Source organism: Melospiza melodia, chromosome 8 (genome assembly GCF_035770615.1).
Source record: "Melospiza melodia melodia isolate bMelMel2 chromosome 8, bMelMel2.pri, whole genome shotgun sequence".
Taxonomy (NCBI): domain Eukaryota; kingdom Metazoa; phylum Chordata; class Aves; order Passeriformes; family Passerellidae; genus Melospiza; species Melospiza melodia.
The window spans coordinates 30,049,729-30,065,123 of record NC_086201.1 but is presented as its reverse complement, the minus strand read 5'-3'; the positions used below and the strand labels follow the sequence as shown (position 1 = coordinate 30,065,123).

Genomic DNA, 15,395 nt, shown 5'->3' with positions numbered 1-15,395 from the left:
TTTCTTAACATTTTTTGCAAAATTAAACCGGTAACTTGATGATCGAGTTTTGAAATTCAGTTATGCCTGCACTGTGTAAACTGTGTTAGAAACAAAGTTCACAGCCTCTAAGAATCTTGTAGCATTTTGATGTTGGAATATGAAAAGAGCATTATTCTTTCTTGATATTACATAAACTATAAAGCTGTTGAATAATTTATCAGACTACACTTAGGCTATAGAAAAATTATGCAGCTCTACACATCTGTCTGGATTGTGTAATGAAAATAATTGTTAATACTGCACATTAGTTAGTAAATAAAATTTACTTTCATGCTTATTTTGCATATGATAGTTGAAAAATCCCAGACTGTGTTACAAACTAAAAATTTTATATTACTTGAAAATGATGGACATGCTGTTATACAGAACACAGATACCTCTCTGAATATGCTGAAAATTTTACTTAGAAAAATGTTTTATTTGATAATGATCTAGTGAATATAATAATTTCTAATGAAATTTTAGGTATATCAAGTGATAATTTATAGAATAAATCAGTTGTACCTTTATGTATAGAATAAATCAGTTGTACCTTTATGTATAGAATAAATCAGTTGAACTTTGGTATTTATTTTAATAATTGTAGAGTTAAGTATTTTGGATATTGTAATGTGTGTCTGTTTCACACTGTGATAGGTTGCTGACTATATTCCACAACTGGCCAAGTTCAGCCCCGATTTGTGGGGGGTGTCACTTTGCACCGTGGATGGACAGAGGTATATTTTAACTTCCACATTTTGTAACTTCTGTATTTTGTTCTTGGAGTAGTTGAAGGAAAGATAGAGGCAATGCTTCTGTAGCAGTAATATTTGTAAGTTGAAAAGCTTTGTCTAACAGTACCTGTGCATCAAGCTGTATAACTTTCTGTGTAGGTCACAATGTACTTAAGTGTTAGCTCCTTCTCTGCATTTTAATGTTTTTACTGTAACATTGTTATATAATCTGTGTGTCACTGAAAAAATGCGGATTCATGTTCTTTAAAAAGAAAAAGATGATGTGGGAACTGGACAGAGCTGAATACAATTTTGCTTTTCAGGTTTCTCAAGCTTTCCCCTGTAAGGGTGTCTGTAGATCTTAGATCTGGTCAGAGTGATTTTATTTTTCTCAGTATCAGTAACTCAGAGTAGCAGAGACAGTAAGGAGCCTAGATGCAAAGGGATACCTTGCACCATCTAGCTGAGAAGTAACATGAGCTCTGTGTCTCCCTTTGTGAGTACACAATGCAAGGTGCTCATCAGCTCTGCTGACCTGCAGTTTGCTGTGCTCCTGCTGCAGGTTCTGGAAACTTCAATTTTTAGGTGTGTTGTTTGTGAATGGGGCATTCCTGAGAGCATCAGACTTGCTTCTGGTGACTGTGGCTTGGAGTTCATTTTGGAGTTCATCTTGCCATGATCTGTTGAGATCCATATGTTTGCTTATAATTAGCCATATGTTCTGTAATCTCAGGGGAGGAGCTGTAAAAGTAAGCAGAAGTATTTCTTTTTATCTCCCTGTTAAGGTGTCTGAATTAGAATCTATTAATAGTAAAAAACCTTATACTTTAAATTGACATTTTGCTTTGTTTTGGATATTATGTGCTAATGAAAGTTCTTATAATGCTAATTTTTGTAATGCTTAATGTTGTGTAATGTTAGCTTTTATAATGCCAAAATGGTATTGTGATTTTCACTGAAGCCTTCTAGTGTTTTCTGCAAAGAACAGAAGCAAATCCAAGCCTTTTGCTCTCTAGATGTGGCATATGCTGCTTGCATGAGTCACTCTTTGGTGCAGTCTGACATAGATGCTGAAAGTAAACTTTCCAAAAGATAGCATGTAATAAGTGCTATATCTTTGCCATTATTAAAGGAAATGTAAATATGGCCATTTGATGATTGTTCTCAAATGGCAGAAGCAAGCTATATCTCATCTTTGTTTATATAGACATAAATCAGTATAGTGGCTCTATCTGGGTCAGCTGTACCCTGCTGAATATGTAGGTTGCAGTTGAGTAGGATAAGTGTAAGACTAGAGCTTTGAGGTGATTTTTGCTCTGGTACAAACCCATTTCTGAACTTTGTTTTAATTTTGTTATCTCTGCAGTAGTCAGCAACTGACTTTGTTATTCTTGGCTTATGGAGTCAGTTGCTGACACCTCTAAATCTCATCATTATATTCTTTAAAATCAGACTTAGTAATAATATACTTTGGCTTTTTGGGATGTTTTTGTTAATAGTCCTTGTATGTTGAAGGATAGATGAAGCATTTAACACTCTACTGCCACAGCTGACAAACAGGAAATTTCAAGGCTGTTCATCTGTGTTTTCCCAGGCATTCTGTGGGTGATACCAAAGTTCCATTTTGTCTCCAGTCCTGTGTGAAACCTTTGAAATATGCGATTGCTGTCAATGATCTTGGCACAGAGTATGTGCACAGATATGTTGGTAAAGAGCCCAGTGGATTGAGATTCAACAAATTGTTCCTGAATGAAGATGGTAAGAGATACATTATACTTAATAATGCAAATACTCAGGTTTAGAAAATTAGGAGGCAAGCCTACACAGTTTTTTCAGTCTTTTTGGTTTTACTGTATCCTCTTAAGTATTATATTTATATATTTTGTCTTATTATTAGGCAGTGTCCCAGAATATTTTGCTATCAGCAAGGTATACTTGGTCTCTGTTAGTCACTTTTGCCTCATTTAGAATGCTAGTGAAAGATGTTTTATTGCTTCTGTTCTATTTGCTAGTTACTGAGCTGTAGGAAAACCCAAACAGTGCAGGCATTTGAAATTTGTTTAGTTGAGGTGGTAGCAAGAGTTCTAGGTTTCTGTAAAATGGTGGTGAAAGAATCAAAAATGTTAAATTGATTTTTAAAAAACATATCACTTGTCAGCCTTCTGAGAAGCAGGTGCTGGTGCCAAAGGCCAGCACTGACTAGTTTCCAGAAGGCAAAATCTTCCCACAGTTTATTCTAAATGGAATTTGGCTACTGATTCAAAACAATGTGTTTATTTTTTTCCCTGTGGCAGGATTATTTTAGCAAGAATTTCTCCTACAGCACTTACCTAGATTATTTATTTTTCATATTATATTATTTTTTAAGCATGGAAATGTTTTTTTTTTTTTTTAATTTTATGGGAAAATTTTGATAAAGATGACTCATGTAGCCTTAGAGGAAATACTGGATGTTATCTCTGAAACACAAATGTTCTTCTAGTGGGTCTGTCTCAGTAAAAGAACAGGCAATGTTTCTGTTGCCATGGTATTGCAATTAATATTTAATTACCAGCATAAGGCTTGGATGGCGTTTTTGTCAAGGGCTGTATTGAATTCTGACTTAAATATCTGTAGTATTAATATATTAGTGATACCTAATTATATCTATTATGTTTTAAATAAATGCAAATGATTTATATAAAAATTATTTATTTATACCTTAAAATCCTCTTTCCATACATAAAATTAAAATATGTCTTTGCAATTTATTTCTTCTCTTTTATTATGTTAGTAGGAATACATTGCTAAGAAAGGATTAAGCATTTTGTCAAGTTATGCCATCTTGTTTTTGCTTTCCTATTTTTCCAAATACAGTGTTGTACAGTGTGAAGACTTGTCTTTCATATCCTACAAAAGCTCTACTACAAAAAAAGCTTTGATGGTGCTGAAAATTGCCCCTTAATTCCTTTGAACTAATATAGGTGTTCTATATTTTCTCTTTTTAATAACATGACAAAGTGTAGTAATTATTTTCTTCTTTTATTGCTACTTTTAAAGTTGAACTATTGGAGAAGATGAATTGGGGGGCTGTGATCTTTTCCATTACTGTTATACTTCAAGAGTGTTTATAAGGCTGTTATACATAAGAGGATTTGGACAATTGAAGTTTTGACCAATGAACATGAACTTAATAGAGAAGACTTAATTGACATGATAGAAAATTGTGTTTTTAAGTATGTACTTCTGTGGCTGATTAGAGAAAAAAAATGCTGGAACTGACCTCCTTTACAGATGGCCTCTTTTACAGTCCTTAAGAAAAGACTAAAACAGAAAGTAGAAGTCTAATAAATAGAAACATTTCAGTAATAGTGAGAGAAAGGGAGGTTGAGTTTCTCCAAGTAAAGGAGGAGGAGGGAAGAGAAGGATTTAAAAGGTTAAATCTACACTTGTAGATTTAAACCACTGTATGAACTTCAGATATGCAGAGTATTTGTGAGTTTGAACATCCATAAATACTTTGAAGACGAAATTTGAAAATTAAAAAAAAAAGTATTTAATCTATTTACTTTCTAAATATTCAGACACAGTTAGATTTTATGTTTGTAATCCAGATTTTATGAAGTGATACACAGGTGTTTGAAAACTGTTCATGCATCTGAAGGTGTTTTTTCTATACTAACTATATGGAAGATTGCTAAAACAGGATATTCTTGCATTTCATTGTTTACTAGTATTGAGATTCAAGCTGGAAAGAATGAAGAATATTTTAAGACAGTTATAAATTATAGCTAAAAATGCCAACTTACAACAAAAAGCTGTTGCTGTGTTTTGAGTGTGATCTGTGCTGTGTGATGGAAATTTGGAAGCTTCTGCATGCTTATGAATATTGACTTTTAAAACTTGTTTTTGAAGATTGATAGTCATAGATAGCTAAGTGCCATTGACCATTGTGCAGTTTTTGAATCAGTATTTTTTCAGATTTTGGAGGTAAAAGAACAGCAAATAAAGAGTTCAAACCTGTCATGGTATTAATGTACTGAGAATTGTTTGAAGTTTTCAGATACCACAAGCCCAAAAGTCAACGTCCTAGTTAAAAGGCACATCAAAAATGTTAGTTATAAAAGAGAAGGGTAATATGTGGAAGGTAGATGATATGGGAAAAGTAAGATGGGTGATGAGAGGTTTTTTGAGAAAAAGGAGATACAAAAGCACGTGATTTATTCAGCAGCCAAGAACAACTTGGGAATGCAAAGATACTGTTAATATGGAGATCAGTGAGGAAAAAGGAAAATAGAAGTGTAGCAGGTATGTGCAAGTCAGCTATGAAGTAAGCTAAATTCTTAAATGAGAGGATTTGTAATTTTCAAGAAAAGAAATGATACCAAACCAAAAAAAAAAATATTACTGGATTATTAAGTAGCATAAGGCTGAGTGTGTTCTAAGCTGTAAAATATTGTGCTTATAATGGTAAAATATTGTGTATAGTGTTGGATGACAGTATTTTTAAAAGGTTTAATATTATATAATTGCTATTCTGTAATAGTAGCTTCTCAGTCATACTTAAATCTAGAATAGTTTTTCACTTAGGCACCTCACTGGTTTTGTTTGACAAACATGTCTTGGAATATATTTGTAATTGAAAACTTTATTTCACAGACAGGCCTCATAACCCTATGGTGAATGCTGGAGCAATTGTGATCACATCTTTAATCAAGGTAAAAAGTTAATTTTTAGTTTCTCTCTGAGTATTTTAGTAGAATGTAGAAAAAATGTTTTGTGCACATTATAAACTATATTTGATTTTTGTCTGCAGTATCTGGTGGCACTTTACTCATTGGCAGGTAGACAAACTGATATTTTGGGAATTGTAACGCTTCCAAATGAATGCAATGTTAGAATGGCAGTTTCTAACAAGTATCAGTGCATCTGAAAAACTCTTTTTCCTTGATGGTATTAGATTTGTTTCCTTCTTTAGCTGCACAACACTTGATATTCTCTTGAGAGTGTTGCCTTCTACTTGATAATTGCTGAGGAAGTATATTTCTCAGGAATATACTTTCTAGAACTCAGAAGTACATTTCTGAGTGTCTAAGTGCTCTTAAAGAGCATAAAGTTACAAGAGTATTTCTTGCAGTGCAGAAGAAATGGAAGATGCTGTAATTTGTACAGGAGCAATCTGCTATATCTGAATGTCAGTCTTATGTTGAATTTGTGTGTCATTAACATCCTGCACCACTAAATTATGCTGAGCTTCTATGGTACATAGTTGCTTTTGGGATGTAAGTGTGCTTTCATAAACAAGAGTGTTTGAAAAGAGGAGCTTATTTTGCCAAGCACACCAGGTCTGAATGACTTTACATCTTCAGTCCATAATCTTGATACTTTTGGAAAGCTCTATTTTATGTTTTTCCTAGAACAGCTGTATAAATGTCTCGAAGTTGTTAATGGTATAAACTCCATGTAATGTTAATGCTTGCCTGATACTTGACTTGTATTTTCTGCTGGTTTCAGTAGCCATAGGTAGAAAAAATTATTTTTTTTCCCTAAGGGTACCTGCATAGAGTTCTGGGGAACATGTCAGTTCCCTGGAATTTTTGAGTTGTGAACTTGATACTGTTACTTCAGAGGTCTGAAAGTCTTGTTTACAATCTGTTTCTTGGTTGCATTTCCAAGTCCATTAGCTATAGTGTGTTTCCTACCCCCTATTTCCAAAAGGTTGATTTTAAAATTACTTAGATCATGATTTTCTGTTATTTTATATTTAAAGAAGGTGTAAGAACAACTGCTTAAAGACATTTATCTTTGATAGCTGTAGGTGAAAGAAAATGGCCTTAAGTATGACAGGTAAATTTATTCACATTTAATATTTTTTAAAGGTTGACTGAGCATTGAAATTCACTTGGATAATAGTGAATTTTAAAATCTGACTTAACACATTTGTCTGAAATGTTAAAATGTTAGTCCAACTCCAACTTGCCCTACTGATCATAAGGCAAAACAAAAGCCTGTGCCTCTTGTAGAAGGCACGTAGTTCTTGATAAATGGTGTACTTCTGAATAGATAACATGGATTTGTTTAATGCATGCAACTGTGCTATTTGTTAGAAGGATTGGGGATTGGTTTTGCTGGGTTGTTTTTTTTTAACTTTTATTTGGGTTTTCTCTGTAATGTTTTATAAAGAGTATTGCATTGCACTAACGTTTCTGCATGTGGTGACTGCACGTCTGGACTCGTATCTTACTTATCACACCATTATTTGTTCTCAGTGTGATTAAAATGTAGATTTTCTGTACTGCTTTCACTAAGATCCCATTTATCATTTGAATAACTAACCAAGCTAAATATATTCTGAAGGCAATTATATAGAGGGTCACCAGTACAAAACTACTTATTAGTTGTAATTTTTGTGAAGTAACTTCTTTACAATCTGCAACTTAACATTATTGCTACTAACCAGTGAAATACATAATTCACATTTGTATTTGATCTAATATCAAACTTACCTTTTTTTTCTGAAAAAGGTGGCTTCATTAACTCATGTTTTGCCCTCAATTCCTCTGCATTTATTCATTTTATTTAAGGTGTTACTTACATGTCTTGAAAACAGTGTATGGCTCTTAAAGTACAAGAAAATTTAAATTCACTGTGCATTGCAGATTTATCTAACTATAGCATGTTAATAACCACAGGGAGATTGTTGCTGTATTTCATGGTTAGGAATGCTTTTACCTCCTTTGAGATTCATTATCTCTCTCTGAGAAATGGATCTAAGAACTCTTTCAGTGTTCTCACACATTGTACACATTGAGTTGAGCAGCTATTAGTAGATGTGATCTTGCACCCAGCTGTCCTTGGAGCCTGGCACAGATTATGACTGTGGATGAGGGATGATGCTTGGAGTAATCTCTATCAGAATATATTAACCTGCAATATGTTAACATTTTAGAGTTAAAAAAAGCTCTTGGAATCACATACCCAGCAGTTCTGAGTAGTGTCAGAATTTGTTGTTCCTGCCTTGGAACAGATCAGGGAGCTAAACTATAGTGTTACATTGTCTTTGCAATCCATAATAATAAATAATTAGGGGTATGTGCATGTTAAGTGACAGGTTTGTTTGAGTTGCTTTGGCATGGCTGTGTCCTACTCCTGCCATCTTAAGTGATTTTCCAACTGCCCTGTGTTTGGGACTATGCTGTATTTACATTTTGGTGCCTTAACCCCTGCCCCTGTTCTAATTGTACATCCATTACACTCCACAGACTGTTCCAGCAGTTCAAAGCATGTGTCTACAGTAAAAATGCTTTAGCAAAAGGACATCCTGCAGGTCACTTTTAATGAAATAAAGTTTAAAAAAAACTCGCTGAGAACCTTTTCCCTTGTTGATAATTGTACAGCCATTTGCCTGTATTACTAGTTCTATAAATGACATAGTTACAACAATTTTCAAATAATTTTTATCAGAAGAAAATTGTAGTGACAATTACAGGAGTTTATGGAAAAGTGGTATGAGATAAAACAGTATTTTTTATCATGTCTCCAAGGAAATATAAGTGCTTGAAAGAAGGTGATTCAACTCCTGTATGGATTTAGTACAGATCCAGTGCAGCTTTCTGTACATCACATTGGCTGGGAAAAGTCTTTATTGCCTGTAGTATGGATAGATTTTACTGCTTTGATCTCTTTAAGTTTTCTTAAACCTAAACTCAATTCTCAAAGCTTGTTAACTCCAGGAATATCAGTGGTTTTGTCAGGAACTTCCCACTTCCACATTACCTTTTCTGACTGTCACATTAGAAGCACAGGTGAGAGGAAGAGGAAGGGTTTAGATAGAAATATGTGGAAGAAGGCAGATGGCAGTGGGTGGAATCACCAGAGGACAATGGATTAATATTAAATATTTTTTATTGTATGCTTTAACATTCCATATGTAGATAAAAGTTTTCCTAACCTAACAGCAAAGGTTCAGGCAAATACAGCATCGTTAGATGATCTAAGTGCTGGTAGCCACATGCAGGACCTTTTTTAGGAGTGGAATGCTCATTGAAGGGAGGTGTGCTGTGGTCTTGGATTATATGGGAAGCATTTAGACATGTTGGCAATAGCAAAATTCATAGTTTTTGCAAAAAACTTGGTGTACTAAAAATGAAAAGGCTGATCTTTCTGACCTTTAAAAAACCTTAGTTCAGAGGAAGCTTATTTTATTTTGTATAAAACATGAAGAGGGTTGTGATACATTTAAGAACTTGCTAAATACGCTGATAAATCACAAAGTAAATGAGGCAAAGAGTGGTAGAAAAAACGTGTCTAGCTGTGCCAAGGGTCTGTTTGCTGTCAGGATTCAGGTATTAGGAAACCTATGCAGTTACAGTTCAATACTTGAGATGTGGGAAAATGCATGGTTTATTTGACAATACAATTACAATGAATAGTACTGATTTAGCTTAATTGCTTTATGCTGTCACTGGAGTTATCCTTCCCGAGAGGCTGATGTGTGAATGTGCATACAAACCACTTTACAATGTGTTGGTGTTGTGATCTTCTCTGCCAGATACTTGTCTTCACTTTGGTGACATTCCCTCTCTTCCTAGATTACTGATTTTCTTACGGTAACTATTTGGGATAGAACTTACATCCATGTTCTTCTCCACTTTTTGTTAAAACTCAAGTATATTGGATGTTATCTGACATAGAATATGTAGTGGATTCTGTGAAATAACATGTGTTAAGTGATCACACGTGCACAGAAGTGAAGGATACAAAAAAAAATCTTGCAGGTGTTTGAAATTTTGATAGTGTTGGACTTAGGTCAAATACTGTCTGTCACAGTGTACTCTCAAGTATTTCAGAGCTGAAAATGATGCACTAAACTGCAGACACAGAACAGGACCATCTTAACAAATGAAATATAAAAAGTGTGTAAACAGAGAAAGCTAAAATAAAGACATTAGTAGTTAACTTCATGAAAAATGCAGACGCGTTTTAAAAAAAGTTTTATCGCACTCTGATGTAGAATTATGATTTTTTTTGTTTCTGGATATTTTCATCACAGTATAGTGTTAGATTATAAATTTGGCTTTAAATATTGCAGAAATTAATTTTTAATTTATTTTCTATTATTAGAAGATTATGAACTTCTCATGGTGCAGGTGTATTTATTAGTTTTGCTTAGGTTCAAAATCGAGAAGTTGCTTTAACGAGAGACACGTGGTAAGAGCTTATATGTTCTAATCATAGAAACAGTGTTGATCAGTGAAAAGTGGCTAATATTAACTACTTCTCTAATAAATTTTGCCTAATTCTGTTGTTGCAAGCTCTGGTAAGTATCCATGGGTCTCTCTTTCCTATGTAGACATGTAGCTTTTGCAACTGTTTATATGTTTTAGTAGAAATACAAGTAATACAGTACAAGTACCTTTTTTAGAAAAAAAAAAAGGGAAGATCACTAAAACCTGACACAGTCAAAAAATTCAAATTTATGATTGACAGCCATAGTGTCCATTGGGGTTTTAAGTGTTTACAAAATTGTATTGAGCTGTCTTCTGAAAGTTTGAATTTTCTGCCTATCAAACTGCTTCAGTCTTAACATTGTAAATTTAATTTTGTATTCATTTAGAAGTGTTTTTTCATATGCATATACACACAAGCATGTATAAGTGTGTATATGAACATGTTCCAGTAAATGTACAAAGTGTTTGTGGAGTTTAGTGCATGGAATGTTTTCTTTGGTGTTCTAGACAGGTTGAATTGCATCTGAACCTTAAAAATTCTGTTTAAGAAATGTTGTGCCCCCAAACTCATAGGTTTTTACAGTCAAGCTTAAAATAAGAAACACTTGTGGAAGAACAGAAGTTCCCTTGTCCCTTTATATTTGTTTAAATTATGATGGAAAAGCTGCTCAGTACTCTGAATGTTAGGATTTTATATTTGCAATTGAATTTTAATCATAGAATGTGTGTTGCCACTGTGTCTCTCCAGCTTTTTAGGAGGAGCAGGACACCTCTGTCAGCTGCTGGAAGAGGGGAAATAATCTGTTGGGGTTTTTAGCCATCATGCGTATGGAAGCAGAGTTTCTCACTTCAGTGACGTGTTGTAGTAAATCCCTGCTGAGGTTGTGATCATGTGGTTGCTTCAGCAAATAGTTCAGGTGTATGAGCAGTCTGGTTTCAGTGACAATGCTTTTGTGTGTGATGTGAAATACCTCTACAAGTGCGTGGAACATCAAGGACTAAAAACTCATCATCTGGCTTAGTGTGCAGAAGATTTGCTTCCCAAAATACGAGTTTAGTTGGGAAGTTTAAAAGGAACTTAACTTTTTTTATAAGAAGTCAATGTGGAAAAAGTTTGCATTGAGTCTTTTGCCCACCAATTTTATGTGCTGCTGGTAAAGCCATGTTTTTGTTGAGGGAATATTTTTTCCACTGGGCAGAACAAAAAAGTAAAGTATTATGTATTTATATTTTTGCAGAAAGCATGATCCCTTTCTCCCTCTTTTCTTTTTTTTTTTAACAAAAGAACCTGTTTCAATTTATTATACATGTCTAACCATACAATTATCAATCCAGCATCCCATAACTAATGCTGACCCACTTTCCCAGAAAAAGATGTTCATTGTGCATTTGAAAGGTTAAAAAGGTTTTTGTGGTTTAAATGTTGTTACATATTTTACAGCATTAGGATCTATGGAATATTTTGACAACTGCAACAGTTCAATGAAGTTGGTAATTTCTTCTTTTAATTATTTTTCATTGAACAGATTTGGAGTTAAATTTTTAAGATTTGTGTTCTGGTATATTATACAGGAACATTTTGATAAAATGTGTCATGCATTTTTTATCTAATTGCAAATTAGCTAGAGTTTATTGCCTTTAGGAGTGAGGTTGTTAGCCTTTAAACATAAGGTAACCACTGGCACATAATTTTGAGAGAACAGTGTGGTGCTCCTTTCACCAGTGATTGTACGTGTGTGTCTGCACATCCTCCTGTAGATGAGCTGAAGCATGGGCTTCCAAGATTATCTGCAACACCCTAATCCACATACAGAGTGGGAAATGAGACTGGCTTTATGCATTTAATTAAGTAAAATACTGGTTGATATAAAGCTTCTGTTTTTTCCACTTTCTTCCCCATCCCCACACTAAACACAGTGCAAGTAGCGTCTTGAATTGTTTGAGATTTGTTAGTCTTGTTATTCTAAATAGAATGTCTTTAATATTAAAATCCTGTATTAAAATATCTTCTCCAGATACATTGTTCCACTTGTGTATGTGATGCCATTGGTTTTTAAACTTCCTCCAAAAATTCTACTTGGCTACTTAAAAAAAAATTAAAACTCCCCCCAGTGGACCCCGTGCTATCTTTTACCTCCCAGTCCTCTTTGAATTTCTTTGTATAGGAATTTGTGAAAGGTCACCTATCAGAGACCTCTAAAAATTAATGTCTTTAACTGGCAGCTACTAAATTTGAGAATGTTCTTGAACAAGGAAGGAAAAAAAAATCCTCAAAATAACAACCCCTCATCCTCCCTGAAAAACCCAAATCAAGCCCACCCTAAGAATTAAGTTCCACTGTCATCCTTATTAAGTTGGATTTAGATTTTCCTGTACATTGTTAGCACAATGATGTGCCCTATAATGGAAAATTCTGTTTTTCTAGCTGTTCAACAATTATTAATAGGTAGGACATTATTCAGATATTTTTAAATTATTTGCATTTATTTTCATAGTTAGGGATAACACTTCATTTTAAGTCTTCAGTCTAAATTCTTAGTATGGGCGCTGGCCGTGGAAATATTTTAACTTAAGTAGCCTGAACCTCCCTATGCTCAGCTCTGTTGGTAATTTGAGAATACCTTTGCCTTACTAATCTATAAAAAGTTAGTGTTTTTACTGTAATTATCCTGTTTGTAGTTACTTTTGTATGTTTTTGCTTTAGCTACTGCATTTACTTATGCTAAGCATGTAAAGTTGAATAGAGAGCACTTAAAATAAAGCATACCTTTTCCAATTTAAATTAATCTCCAGCATACAGGTGTTTAAGATGCATAGTATTATTTAAATGATAATTAAAGATTTACTTATCTAACATGTAAATTTTTTCATTAATTTATGAAGTGATTGTAGTACCTTATTCTTAATTAGACTCATACCTTAGTTATTTGCATTAAAATCCTAATACTGTTAAGTGAACTAACTTTGCTCCTTTGTTAACAATTTTTGTAAATTATTTTTCTTTTCTTGCAGCAAGGAGCAAATAACGCAGAAAAATTTGACTACGTAAGTTAACATTTTAACTTCTCCTTTTAAACTAACTTCAGTGATAAAAGTTTCAAGATGGCAAGGGAATTGAAAGTGAAATTTTAGTCATAGCCTGGGCTTTATCTTTGTAGATGTACTTCGTTGCTTAAACATTTAGTTATTTGTATTGCATTTCTAAAATGGTGTTGCAAGATTTAGGGTAAGGCTGGGTTGAAAGTTCATAACCTTTTTGTGTGTAAAAATATTGCTTTTCTTTGTCTTTGTCTCTGCCAGGTGATGCAGTTCATGAATAAAATGGCTGGTAATGAGTATGTTGGATTCAGTAATGCTACGTAAGTATTTTTTATTCACTTAGTAAGGTTAGGTGGAAAGTGGTTCAACTGATAACTGATATTTTGAGCCTATGAGAAATTCAGTTATTTACATTTCAACCAGCATTTCATCCCTTTTATTGGAGAGTGTCTTTCACTTAACAATTTACAACTAAAGTTGTGCATGTCTCTGACATCAGTGTGGCTAAATTTCACCTAAAAGTGTTGGTTACCTCTTTGAAAATGTCATTATTCTGTCTTAGTGCTCTGTTGGTGCTATGGCAATGAGAGCTGTAAGTGCAACTCTTCTCTTCCTGGCATTCATATTAAAAATTAAACTCTGCATGTTGGTGGCTGCATATCAAATATTTAGGAGGTATAGTTGATACAACTGGGACTTCTACTTTTTTATTTTGCATATTTAAATTCTTTTCTCAAACAAACAGTTCCCCTCATAAACTCAGTGTATAGCATTCCAAAAATCTTGAGAGCTTTTTCAGGCAGCACAGGGTAAATTATGAAGATTCCCTTTAGCAGAGTTGTTTCCAGTGCATGTGCAGAGGTGTTTTCCTGAGCTTTATTTCAGTAAAAGGTGTGTACTGCAGGAGGAACCGGGCAGGAGTTCCTCCTTTAGGCTTCATCCTTTGCTCTGTCATCCCAGTGAGGAGTGCAGCCTTTGTCTGAGCTGCTGTGTGATCCTCACATTCCTGTGCTTTGGGCAGGGAATAGTGACCCTTCCAGTGTCCCAGTGTGGGATGGTCCATCCCACTCTGGCCTATCCAGAAATGCTTCCAGGATGAGGATTTTACCTTCCTTTGCCTTCTCTCCAGGTCAGCTTGTGTTGTGTAGGTAACCAGTACTGTGTGTATTTGGACGTCAGTGCTGATTCACTCCAGCTGGGTGAACTGGGATGAGCTGCTGTGGCCACTTCTGTCCCATTAGTAGAATAGTTGTGTTCAGAAGTGATGGATCCTTTACATGGAATTTTACTGAATTACTTTATATATCTTGAGTTCAGCGATTTTGGGGGTTTTTTGGAAAGTCTGACATGTTGCCTTGTCTTTTTTTTTTTTTTTCTTTTTTTCTCTTTTAGGTTCCAGTCTGAAAGAGAGAGCGGAGATAGAAACTTTGCAATTGGCTATTACTTGAAAGAAAAAAAGGTTAATTTTTTTTTATCTTAAGTGTATTTTGAAGATGATTTGCTGAGTTTTATTTGTAATATGTGAAGCCTTTTAATTTATGTACAGTATGGCACAAATTCATACTGGACATGTCTTACCCGTGTTATTCAAATGCTAATGTTTAAAAAGCGTGATATTTATGCCATTCTTATAAAATACCTCTAATATTTTTCTGTAACATAGCCATGGCAATTTGTTTTCTTTGTTGTAGAAAGTGTAATTTGTGCTATAGAGGTGACTTTATAAAACTCCTGGATGCATTTTTCCATTTGCTTATGTAAAGATGTTGAAAACTATACTGGAAAACATTTTATTACCTAGTTTATTGATATTGCTGCACTGTGTTATTTTTAAGTCTGATGTCATTAAGTATTTCTACTTACTACATTTGAATATTTATATTAAAATACACCTAATGCTTAGTATGCTGACAACAGTATAGTTAAAGGTATGTCTATCTAAAAGTGATACTTAAAAAAAAATAATCATTTTCTCTAAAGACTCTTTCTTTTTCTTCCTCAGTGCTTTCCTGAAGGCACGGATATGGTTGCTATACTAGACTTCTATTTTCAGGTAACTGACTTTAAAATTGAGACTCAGCATAGGCTTAGAATTGCTATTATAAGCAGTAGAAGCTGATTTGTGCCTAGACATGGAGGCTTTAATGACATGCAGTTAAATGTCAGCTTCTGTTTAACTCTGGAAATGACAGATGCATGTGTGATGTATCCAGATTTGCTTTTGTTTAGGTGATCTACTCAGGTGTCTTTGTTGCTAATACAAACTAGCAATAGCCTTTAAACCACTTGAAGTTAGAAGCTTGAAATGTCTTGTATTACCTCAGTGAGTTTGACAAAACACTTCCTCTTTGGGTAGCTGCTTCTTACGGTGCTGTGGAGTAGTTTAACCTCT

General features: G+C 34.1%; 1 protein-coding gene across 2 annotated transcripts in view; it reads left to right on the top strand.

The window, feature by feature from the left end:
- The window catches only part of GLS (glutaminase), a 59,477-nt gene that overhangs the window by 14,145 nt on the left and 29,937 nt on the right, over positions 1 to 15,395 (top strand). For both annotated transcript variants that reach the window (XM_063162504.1, XM_063162505.1), the window contains exons 5-11: positions 679 to 758; positions 2,350 to 2,513; positions 5,394 to 5,452; positions 12,977 to 13,009; positions 13,265 to 13,323; positions 14,396 to 14,462; positions 15,006 to 15,056. In XM_063162504.1, the coding sequence (XP_063018574.1) occupies positions 679 to 758; positions 2,350 to 2,513; positions 5,394 to 5,452; positions 12,977 to 13,009; positions 13,265 to 13,323; positions 14,396 to 14,462; positions 15,006 to 15,056 (513 nt within the window). The remainder of the gene's footprint in view (positions 1 to 678; positions 759 to 2,349; positions 2,514 to 5,393; positions 5,453 to 12,976; positions 13,010 to 13,264; positions 13,324 to 14,395; positions 14,463 to 15,005; positions 15,057 to 15,395) is intronic.